At 33.4% G+C, this 12745-nt stretch overlaps 1 protein-coding gene across 1 annotated transcript in view; it reads left to right on the forward strand.

Annotated features, from left to right (window-relative positions):
* Positions 1-10287, forward strand: part of LOC117121283 (heterogeneous nuclear ribonucleoprotein H2-like) — a 10790-nt gene extending 503 nt beyond the window's left edge. The window contains exons 2-11 of the mRNA XM_033266418.1: positions 976-1125; positions 3345-3500; positions 4803-4943; positions 5538-5676; positions 7222-7439; positions 7608-7718; positions 7835-7962; positions 8050-8290; positions 8490-8651; positions 8941-10287. Coding sequence (XP_033122309.1) covers positions 1002-1125; positions 3345-3500; positions 4803-4943; positions 5538-5676; positions 7222-7439; positions 7608-7718; positions 7835-7962; positions 8050-8290; positions 8490-8651; positions 8941-9038 — 1518 coding nt within the window. The 5' untranslated portion in view covers positions 976-1001 and the 3' untranslated portion in view covers positions 9039-10287. The remainder of the gene's footprint in view (positions 1-975; positions 1126-3344; positions 3501-4802; positions 4944-5537; positions 5677-7221; positions 7440-7607; positions 7719-7834; positions 7963-8049; positions 8291-8489; positions 8652-8940) is intronic.
* The last annotated feature ends 2458 nt before the right edge of the window (positions 10288-12745 follow it).

The raw sequence follows: 12745 nt of genomic DNA on the forward strand, positions 1-12745 counted from the left end.
AAAAAAAAAAAAAAAAAAAAAAAAAAAAAAAAAAAAAAAAAAAAAAAAAAAAAAAAAAAAAAAAAAAAAAAAAAAAAATGATATTGAATAGAGGTGGTATTTAGGTAATTTGAACTTCCTTAGGTAACAATTTTATATATATTGAGTCTCAAATTCCATGCTATTTGAATATATTTTTTACAATATTTATCAAATATGGTTGAAAGTTTTTCATTTATATTGGAGAGATCATCTAAAAACATGTGATGCTTAAAATCTTTAGAGCCATTAATAAAATTGATCCAATGAATGTATAAATTATTATTACGTAGCTCTTCTTCCAATTCAGAGAATATTAAATCTCTCTTTTGTTTTAACTTAGGGCATTCAAAAAGAAAGTGATCTATTGTTTCTTTTTGGTTTCCTTCACATATTCGGCAAAGACCTGTATTATGTGTATTCCATGATTCTTTACGGCCTTCCAAGTCTAAGCAATTCGTACGAATTTTAAATTTGAGATTAGCTCCCTTAAAATTGGTTTTATCTAATAGATATTTTTCTAATTTTGGTTCACCTTTATATTTTAAGTAATCAGTAAGGGACTTTTTGAGTTTTGCTCGTTCAAACCATTTAATGCTGTCTCTTATACACATCTAGATGTGTATAAGAGACAGGAATATAGGCATAGATTAAGCAAGCAGATATATTATAAACACTAATTTTACACACATTTTATACACATGATAAGACGTACTGTTTAGGCTGTGTCTACACAATTAAATATTGATTAGCTTTATAAAAAACGATCAAAATCAAATGGACGTAAAATAGCTTTCACTGATACAAACTGTTCTAAAAAAAAACCCAATGAATCATGCAAAAGAATACAGAAACCTTCACTCTCTGTTAATTAATAATACTAATAGGCAGTTTAGATTTAACACGACAGTTTACTGTAGTAACATTCATGTCATTATCTCCCTTACAAAAAAATAGTAAACGAGAATTTAAATGACATTTTGATGGCAGAATATCAAGGAGACAGCGAGCATCATCCCGACATGGGCGAATCAGAAGGCTTTGTTATACGTGCCCGTGGACTCCCATGGGCTTCCACAATTGATGATGTTTTAAATTTCTTTGAAGGTACGTTTCATGTATTAATTTTCAATTTGATCTTTCATTATTTCTGAGATTTATTTTGGCTGTGACTCAGGCTGTGAATATTGCTCCGAAAGATGTATATTTCTTCCTAATTGAAGCATATTATAACCATCCCATTTTACATTCACCAATAAAATTTTATTTTTATTTTCTCCTCCGTCTGGATGTTTTTGGCAAATCTATTCTAAATAAGAAAACAAAATTTTATTTTTATTTCGCCAACCTCTGATGGTCTTTAAATAAATAAGTACGCGAATAAAGGATTAAAAAATGTTTTGTCTAACAATAAACTTCAGTCTATCTAATGCAGTATGTCATGCCGGAAGAATATCCATGGTGTGTGTTTATCCATTAGCAGGTCAAAACGGCAATAAACCAAAACGGCAATGACAACCAAAATAGCAATGAACCAAATTGGCAATGATAAGGCCAAATAAAAGAAAAATACTTGTTAAGCGTCACCCCCTCAAAAATTTTCAGGGGCGGTTTTTTTTTTTTTTTTTTGCTCCATGATTTATATCTCTGCACGGTTTTCGGCTTTTCAGTCGGTACATCTTTTTTAAACATTGAGAAACACATTTAGGATCATTTATATATGCAGCCTATAAATTGTCATAGCAAAGAATTGCAATTTTTTGCCAGCCTATGCCTAGGATTTCTTAGCTTCAATAACTGTATGAATGGGTGGCAAGCCAAAAACTTTGACTGAAACTGGCCATAACAGAAACTAATTTTTACCCACGTCGTCAAACCAAGGTACATAACAGATATGTTTGTACAATATTTATTTTTGGAAAGGCCTAGTCTATGTACGATTGTGTGTGTGAATTGTCTTAACTTTCTCGACTAGGGGGGGGGAGGGCCAGGCAGGGCTAGCCGCCTAGCCTAGGCCTAGTCATTTGGTACTGTAGCTAGGCCTAGTTACTAGCCAACCTAGGCCTGAAACATCGGCCAATTGAAGCTACGTAGCTGTCTAGATCGTAACACAAACCTTATTTGTCTCAATGTAGAGTATTATCATTTTCAAAAAATTGTTTATTATCTAAAAAAATCACAACCAAATTAAACATGTACTAGGCCTAGGTAGGCCTACATACTACTACCGATGTCTGTGACAGTACATGTGTTGATGTTGGTGGCGCACCTCTCAGCTTGTTTCCTGCACTGAAGATGAATAAAAACAGTCATTTTCTGTCAATTATCTACATTTTTTAGTTGATGAAAAAAAAAAAGAGGGCGGCAGGAAAATCAGGGGCGGGCGGTGACGCTTAACAAGTATATTTTTTTATTTGGCCTAAGTGCCAAAACGGCAACAGGCATAGACCAAAACGGCAAAGGAGCAAAATCAATGATGCCAAGACGAGCGACTCAGGCACCTCACCGGGCGTGGGCCAACAATTTATCAATTTCTCAATCGTTTTGAAATTGTTTTTCTGAATAATTTTGGAAACTGTTTTTTAACTTCTATGACAATTGAGCCTCATTTTTACCGTATTTAATCGTTTCATGTTTATTATGGTTTATTTTTTGCTTTTTTACATTTATGACATAAATTGTTTAGTCTCCTTTTGTCTGTATTTTAAAGTTTTACTTATTTGAATGTTTACTGTCTTTATAATTTTTCGCTAATCTTTTTATTATTGACTTTGTATGTTAAATTGTTAATGTTATTATTATTATTACTCAATAATTTTAGTTAATTGCCATTTTGACTAAATGCTATTTGCTATTTTGGTCTTGCTGTTTTGGTTCATTGCCGTTCTAGTCAAAAAGTGTCTACGTTTTGGTTTTTTGCCGTTTGGTCATTACCGTTTCGACTTATTGCCGTTTTGACTAGAATGCTACGGAAAATTTCAACACCCCTTTGGCCCAGGGCGAGATGTTTAAACTCTGCCTATTAATGAAGTAAAGTACTGTACTGTAAGCCTACCCTACTCCTTCCCCATCATTAGGGTATTTCACATACCTCGCCTCTAGAATTAACTTCATTTTATAAATTTTACTGATGGTTATTTTGGAAATTACTAAGGCTAATGGCAAGATTTACATTAAACATGTAATTTTTAAAAATTCAATTAAAAGTGCATTGATGCCACAGTATATTCATTGACAAGACCATGAGGCTACAAACAAGTGTATTTTTTATCAATATTTATTATTAGGTTATTTATTATTTCTATGAAATTAATGCTTTGTTGCAGGATGTTCAATAGTAGGAGGCAAGGACGGCGTTAAGTACACTTTTACCCCAGAAGGCCGATTTAGTGGTGAATGTTTTGTAGAGTTTGAGGGTAGTCCAGATGTTGAACACGCGCTGAAAAAACACAACAACTCAATGGGAAAGCGATACATTGAAGGTTGGTTTGATAGTATATTCGAAGGCTGGTATTACTAATATAATATGGTGAAAGATGAATAATAATATTTAATAACAATAATAACCTAAGGCATTGTTAAGTACTATACAGTACCATAACATATTATTTGTTCAATGAAGATAAAGTAGAGCATTCTGATTGGTGGAAAATAAATATAAAGCTTGTTTTAGTACTATCCTGGTGTCTAGTAAAAACTGCTCTGGGCTAGCCTATTTACCTCTTCATGTTTGCCTGGTTGTCTAGTGAAAAATTAATTAAGAAAGAAAAACATTTTCTTTAAAAAACATTTTGGGAGATGATCCCTGCATGAAGTACCGAATCCCAGACAGTACACTGTAGCTAGCTTTAAGCTATTGCCATGCGGTGAGTGTTGAATTATTAAAATGATCCGCAAGTCATTCACTAAACACAGGCTACAGTTTAGGCATGGTTATCATAACAGAAGATAGACTGTTCAATCTGGTAGGCATTTATACTACTACCTTGCATTCATATTGTTTTGTCATCATGATAATTTTTATATTCAACTTCTATATTCAATAATTAAATACTGGTTATCTTTAATGCTATGCAGGTAGGCTAGCCTACTGTAGGCCCTGTAGTAAGCCTCATCACCTAGGCCTAGTAGTTGTAGGCTAGTTTAGATTTCTAGGGTGAGTGACTTGAGACCCAAACAGTTGCATTGTTAAATATTAGAGTACAGATTTACATATCCCAGAGTTGATTTTACAGCACAGCGATTTTTTAGTACGTTAAAAAATCAACATATTACCTATGGTCAGTTCATGCCTTTTGAGTCCTTTTCTGTATTAGTTTTTTAATTGAACATTATTAACATCCATGAAAGATTGCTACTGTACACAAATTATAAAATGCTAGGCCTAATCAATTTTCAAATTTAATTGTCATTAATCAATATATTAAAACAAAATTGTTCCCTGTCTCTGTGCTAGTAAAATATTCTGTGGGCTACTAAATCCCCTAGTCAATTAGCCCACTGGGCTACGTAGTTGCCAAAAAGAGTCAAATCGAGCCCTGTGCATATATCTCTGGACTAATATAATGTTGTGCACACAAGTGGAGTAAGCAACCAGAAAGATAACTTTAATCCATTTTTAAGTACCTTTTTTAATAGCGATTGGACCTTATATCTACGTTTTCTGGTTTTTATGGTTCTGTACTTGCATTCAAAACTAAAAGAATAATGCAGTATTATATATTATGTATCAGTAGAATAAAATGATTAAATTTAATCAATGAAGACTTTTTTTTTACCTGAAGTTTTCCGATCAAAGAAGAGCGAGATGGATTGGGTTACCAAACGAAGTGGTCTGCACTCCTTAAAAGATAATGATGGTTGTGTCAGACTAAGAGGCCTACCGTTTGGATGTTCAAAGGAAGAGATAGCACAGTTCTTCAATGGTTAGTGCCAAATCTACAGTATTTGCTAATTAACTTTGATAATGTCTAAATGACTTTAATCAGCTTCATTATTGTATACAGCATTGACTATGCTTTGGACTATTTTCCATGAGGAAGACATAATGAGAAATACTAGTAAGTTTTTAAGACTCGACAGGTTCTTACATTGGACGATTACTGACAGTATTGTATTAAAAATATAATTTCCTTAGCTGATTTTAAATTCACATTGTTTGATGACCAGTCAAGTTGATGTCGCTTTGCAGCCTTATGGGCGAGAATAGTGACTTGCAAATGATATAATTAAAGATGACAATTTTCATATGTAATTTATGCCTATGTTTGTGTAAACTATGATAAAATTATAACTTTTGTTAACTACATTAATTATGCATTTTAATGATGCAATGAAAATAATATTTTAACATTTGTAGAAAACATTGCTTCATGTTTTTTGTATTTTGATTTTAGGCAACCGATAATAACTATTTCAATGTTTGATGATTTTCTTGAATATTTATGGGTACATGATGTGTTTGTTGCCATGGTAACCGATGACTGATTCCTCTTTCGTTTCTTGGGTTGGCCCTCAAGGGTTGGAGATCCTGGCGAATGGGATATCACTGCCGACGGACTACGAGGGGCGGAGTACGGGGGAGGCTTATGTGCAATTCTCTTCGAAGGAGATTGCTGAAGAGGCACTAAAGAAAAACAAGGAAAAAATTGGGCACAGGTGGGACGCCAAGGAGGCTGGAAAAGAGGCACATGGTCACCTGGGAACCAGGGGGTATCATGCTCCTGGGAGCCTGAGGGCGCCAGACTCTTGGGCCGTTGATTTTTCAATCTTTCTCTTTCCTTGATTTACATCATGGGTTTGTTGTGTGACCCTTTCTGAACTAATACAATTAGGGATATTTAAATCTGCCTATAATAGTGAATCAAACTTGGACCAGTTAATTTATTTACTAAAGTGAACTCTGTAATGATTTATTTTTTTTAATAGCCCAGGTTTATGTTTTTCTAAATTACTTGTAATTGTTATTCAGTTGGCAAAGAATAATTTGATTGTGTATAATACACATATAACTGTGGTCCAGGTTTGAACTCTTAGTAGGCATAAAATTTTAACTTTTACATAGTATTAATCATTGCCTTTAGAAACAATGTCATTTGATTTTTCACTTTACACTGGCACCTTGCTAATGAAATATTTCATTACATTTCAAAATTGTTCAAAATTATAATCATTTTTTGGTTAAAAAAAAGAAGCTAAAAGCTAATTTTATTAGATTTCATTATTTACACTACACCCCTTGACCCAGGTAAGGGTATTTAATTTTTATTTGGTGTTTTGATTTTTCAAAATATGCAAAATATACAACACTGATAATAATTAAGTCTACAAAATATAAAACAATCTAAAGCATTCTAAATCTTTAGTTATATACCATGGTATCAGGGATTTACCACCAATGGGGCCGTTAGCTTCACCTGATAAGTTTTGTCCATGCAAATAGGTTTTAAGTGACAAATTGCATGATTTTTACCAAGTATTGTCATGATGTTGTCATAACATACAAGTCTTGTGAATTTGTCCCATAAAACTAAATAGTATGAACACAGCTTCTGACACTCATTTCTACCTTGTTTTAGTCTTATTTTTATATTAGGATTTCTTAGATTTTGATTTATATTATAATACTACACACATTGAATGCAATCTTCGCTTCTAAGATATAAATCCCTACAGTATATTCTATGACTTTTTTTTCGGTACACCTTTTAGAAATATGCTGCTAAAAATTGGATTGAAAGGGAGATCATTTTCATATTTGATATATTAATATCTATTAAATTTATTGCATTTTGCCAATTAATGTTTAGTTCTTGAAAAACATGGTGAGAACAAGAGAGACAATAACAACCTCAAATATTTATAATGTAAAAGTTGCAAGGTGGCTGGAATTTGTTACATGTTCTACCTGGGATTGTATCGCTTGTTATCAGAATGTTGCTTTTACTGCTAAATTAAAAATAACTGTTAAACAATGCTAGCTACATACCATTTTTGCTCAAATTTTTTTTTATAAGTATAGTATAAAACTTAAACTAAAAGTATATAATTTTCATGTTTAGGTAAATTAGTTTCATTTTAATACTTTATTAGTGTAATTAATATAATTTTTATAATTTCATTTTATTTTTTGTTAACATCATTAGACGAGAAACCTTAATGAGCATGGTTTTAATTCGTTGAATTTTGGTTCGTTTGCATCAGGTACATTGAGATCTTCCGTAGCAACTTAGATGAGGTGCGTCGTTCAACAATGCCCAAGCCAAGGCCTCTCATGAGCATGAGACCCACCCCTTACAACCGGTATGGTGGTGGTGGAATGGGTATGGGTGGTGGAGGGGGTATGAGAGGCTATGGTGGTGGTGGTGGCCAACGCTCAGGTTTTGAGAGACGGTACAGAGGAGGAGGTGGAAACATGGATCGTAAGTTCCTCAAATATATTTGTAATCTGGTATTTCTATGAAAACATTTTTTTTGTGTGTGTATGTAAAAAATATGATAGCACTGAGACTTTATTGTATAGAGCGCTTTAAAAATGCCCATTTATTATTTTTATTATGATTATCTACTTCTATTTTGTTTTATTCAAGGATTTGGAGGTGGATATGATGACGACTATTATGATGGTTATGGCGGCGGTTACGGTGGAGGCGGAGGTGGAAGAGGTAGAAGAGGTGGTGGTGGAGGATGGGGAGGAGGAGGTAATTAATAGTCAAAGAGTAACTTGCAAGCAATTGTTCATCTTCTGGTACTGTGCATAAGCTCTATTAAAAGAGTGTACTCAATACAACTTCTTATAAAATGTCTTCACTTGCAGGCTATGGAGGTGGTGGTGGTGGTGGACGTTTTGGTGGAGGTGACAGACAAAGTTATGAGAGTTCGACTGATCATTCTGTACGTCTGAGAGGTTTGCCATTTGAAGCCAAGGAGAAAGATATTACTGAGGTATGTCAACAACTAAAATATTCTAATTTTTTTTTTCAGTTTCTAACAGACTTTATTGTCAATTGTTTATGTATGTCTATGTGCTAGTTTTTCAGAGGCATTGCCACACCAGTCAGGGTAACCATCACAGAGAAATATGGCCGACCGTCGGGCGAAGCACACGTTGACTTTGCAACCCACGCTGATGCTCAGCGAGCTATGGCGAAAGACAAACAGTACCTTGGACCGCGCTACATTGAACTGTTCCTCAACTCTAGTGAAGGTGGTGAAAGTGGTGGTGGAGGAGGTGGTGGTAAAGGATTCGGCGGCAGCAGTGGGGGAAGCTACAGTAAGTGAAATAAATAGAAATCACCTTAAATATTTTGAATAATAATTTCACCAGTTTAAGGAACATTTCTTGTATTTTGATATTGATATATAACCTTTGTTCTTGGTTATTTCAGAAAATACAATTCCATTTTTAGATACTTGAGCCTGAATATCTGATTTCCCCTCAAATAGAAAATCATTTTTCTTGTTTATTTCAGGTCGTGAGTTTTCTAACGGAGAAAACAGCAGCAGTAGGGGTTTTTCAGATGACTTCGGAAGTAGTGGTGGTGGTGGAGGTTATGGAAATAGTAGCAGCATGATGGATGCACCATCTGGAGGTGGTTATTCATCAGGTTATGACAATGACAGTGGTTTCCAAGGTGATCTAATCTGGCCCTCTATTCAAACCACATAGACACAAATGTTATATGTGACACCTAAATATGGTCACAATGACAACATATCATGACCATATATAGGCAGGCACATCATGACTATTATGGTCATATAACAGCTTTTTTTTATAAAAGAAAAATTTGATGTGGATGAAGCTTAAAGCTGTTTTTCCAATGGTTGAATTTGCGAATGACCTGATATTTAGAAGATTCTTAAGATAGATTGTTGCAGATCTACGAAGCCAAACGCTAGTCTTGTGTGTTTGTTTTACAGGCAATTCAGGCGGTATGGGATCTAACAGTTTCTACAGCTCTGGAGGCAGTGGCATAGGTGGTGGAAATAACATGATGGGTGGCAGCTATGGTTTCTAAGCCAATTGTTTACTGAATTTCTGTGGGTGACATGCACAGTCAATTGAGGTGTTTTTAATTGTTCTAGGCTGTATTGTGCACTGTTAAGTTAATAAGATGGTGCAATGTATAAATAGCTACAGCCGTTAGTGATTCAATGTTTTATTTCATATGTAGATGTTCATTGCCTGCTGGAAATCACATGAAGATCCTTTTTTATTTGTATAACTGATTGTAAGACTGACAGAATGTGATGTTCTTTAAACAATTTTGTTAAGCAAGAGTATGTTTCGTTGTAATCAAATCATAATGTTACTTCTAACCAAATTTTTATATATTAAAACAAACACAGCACCTAATTTGGATACTGTATTTTGTGTTGGAAGTTTCAGTTATATTTTTTATCTATTTTATAATACTGTAGTTAAAATATAATACCAGGGGCGGATTGCTATAAGCTGTCTTGAGACGGTGCTAACATTTAGCTGGCTATAATCGTGACTTCACTACTTCACCATTTCTACACCGTGGTCTAACCAGTTGGCCGTCTTAAATTTTAAAGCCTACTCGGAGGAGGATTGATAACGTCTTAAATCATTTTCGTCATAGGTTTACAAGTACTAGACCTAGATCGTAAAAGGCCAAGAATCAAACAAATATTCCGCAAGCTTCTAAGCATCTGTAAAAACCGTCAACGTTTATTTATGTTTTGATGCATGTACATGTACAGCAAGCGTGACGTATGTGTAACTGCGCCCTCAATTTTATGTTACCAAGGAGTGCTTGTTTTGCGTTTCAATAATCAAAGCAGTCTAAGCAAAGACTTAGTAAGACCGTTTAAGTGATAAAAGCGGGCTTTATTCTAAGAGTTAAGACTACTTGTACTGTACAGTATTTACATTAAAATGCATGAAATTAAAATGGTACAAGACACCTCATCGAAGTTGAGTATCCGACAATACATTCATGTTGTTACATAGTTGATTAAGCCTTTTCAGGGTCATTATTGACATTGTTTTTTATTTTTAGCCATTTCAAACGTTATTGATTTAGTGTCAGTAGTAGTGGTAATAATAATACTGTAATAAGTACATAAACAAATTTATGCACAATTCAGTGCAGTAGGTAAGTTTTGTATGTGTAATTTAAAGTCTCGTTATCCTAGTATTGTGGCAGCAATATAATGCCAGTACATGTATTGTCATTATAATGGAACGTACCAACTGTCAAACGATCATTAACATTTTACAAAATAAAAGAAATCTAGCTACCTTGGTATTCACATTATTTGTTACATTTATGGGATAAACCTTGGCAGTACATACACTGGCACACGTTTCACTAATGTGAATCATGTTTTTAATCTTGAATGTATTTCAGTTCACCATCCGAGCAGCAAGAAGCTTTTTAGACTTCCAGAATCACATCTATTATTGTAAGAGGATTACGAGACAGCCTTAAACAAAGGAAAATTTTTATATGGTGTGACCAGCAAAAAGGTGATGCTGTATTATACTTATGCAGGAAACCCACTTAACAAAAGATAAATTAAAACAATTAAAAATGATTTGGGATGGCAATGTATACCATTCTTTTTGAAATAATCTCGGAAGAGAATCTAAATATCAATAACATAATTCTCTATAAAGTATGGGAAAAAAAAGCCAAGCAAAATAATAATAAAATTAAAGAAATGGAAAACGAGATCAGAGAAATAAGCAAAAAAATATTCGACAGTAACGATAAGACGGAAGAACATAAAATTATTAATGAAATAACAGGAAATATAGATATGTATTACACAAATAAAAGGGGCCCAAATTAGATCAAGAGAAAATGGTCTGAACAGGGAGAGAAAAATACTAAGTATTTTCTTGGATTAGAAAAGTCCAGAGCTATTAAAAAGGAAATAAATATAATTTAAAAGAAAGATGGGACTATAATAAGCATCAGATGTGCTCAAAAAGTAGATTAACTTTTATTTTTTTTAAATTGTTTCAAAAAAAAAATTGAAAGTAAAGCAATAAAGAATTATTTAAAGCAAATAAATAAGCAGCTCGCAAAAAAAAAAAGTGAGACGCGTGATGGCCAGTTAAATGATAAATGCTAAAATATACTATTCAAAATTAAATTAAATCTCCAGAGCCTGATGCCATACCGGTAGAATTTTATCGTGAAAGTTCTTGCAATGGAGAGCTGTCTGAATCCCAAAAAATTGGGATTATTATTATTTGTAAAAAAAAAAAGGGAGAAAAATTTGTCTCCTAAATATGACTACAAGATTGCTTCATAAAAGATGTATTGGAGAAAACATAAGGCTCATTGAGGATTTTATTACCTTTGCTGAAAACGAAAAAAAAAATCAATGGGGGCACTCATTTGTGTAGACTTTGAAAAAGCTTTTGATTCTGTTCAGAGATTTCTTGTATAAAGTATTACAGAAATTCAATTTTGGTGATGAATTTATAAATGGATTAAACTATCATATTCAGGTGTGAAGAGTTGCATTATAAACAAAGGATATTTTTCAGAATACTGTACTTCAATTTAGAGAGTGGTTGTCCAATATCAGTTCAGCTATTTACATTAGTGGTAGAAATTTTGGATACACATATAAGAAATGATAATGACATAAAAATATGTCGGCTAGCTGATGACACAGTTTTTAAAAAACAATTATACTGTTGTTAAAGCAATTGAGATAATTGAAAAACAAACTTTCATCGATAAACGGTCAGCGTTAGGTTAATAGAGTGTATCTAGTGGTATTTGAATCTGTTCAACCATGAAGCCTCCGTGGTCTAGTGGTTATGACACTCGCCTTGACAGGGAGAGGTCGCAGGTTCGAGTCTCGCCAGAGGCATTTTATTACACAATTTCTTTATTCATTTATTTACAGGACTATACATTCGTTGAGAGCTATGCTACACGATGTATTCATTAAGTCCTTTATTCGAACACTGTATTTACCTTTCTTTGATGATTTATATATGATTTAACAGTGTTAACGGCTACCTTGATTTATGTATATATATGTATATATTATGTATATACCCTAGCTGCACTGATGAGGCCTGGAAGGCCGAAACGGATCCGTCTGCAGATATTGAAATTCCTTCCAGTGGATGCTTAGTTTATTTTGTCATTCTGATCGGATTTTCTCTACTGTTCCGTTTTAATTTTAAATAGTTTTGCATTATGTGGCCGTTTGCTGTTTTATGGGTTTTTCCCATTTGCCTTTTTAAATTCCATCCGTATTATACAGAATAGGCTTCCTATCTGTATGACTCATTTTGATGGCTTTTGTTTTAGATCTGATTCAGTTCACGCCCTTTATTGTTCCTTGTAGCCACCTACTCGTTTGATTTTATATATACGTATATATATATATATATATATATATATATATGTAGGCCTATATATATATACGTATATATATATATGTATATATACGTATATACATATATATACGTGTACATATATTATGTCTGTATATACGTATATATATAAATAATATTATATATATATATAAATTTTAAAAGGCAAATGGGAAGAACCCATTAAACAGCAAACGGCCACATAATGCAAAACAATTTAAAATTAAAACGGAACAGTAGAGAAAATCCGATCAGAATGACAAAATAAACTAAGCATCCTCTGGAGGGAATCCCAATATCTGCAGACGGATCCGTTTCGGCCTTCCAGGCCTCATCAGTGCAGCTAGGGTA

Source organism: Anneissia japonica, unplaced genomic scaffold (genome assembly GCF_011630105.1).
Source record: "Anneissia japonica isolate Jap-2015-1 unplaced genomic scaffold, ASM1163010v1 scaffold131_len961581_cov171, whole genome shotgun sequence".
NCBI lineage: Eukaryota > Metazoa > Echinodermata > Crinoidea > Comatulida > Comatulidae > Anneissia > Anneissia japonica.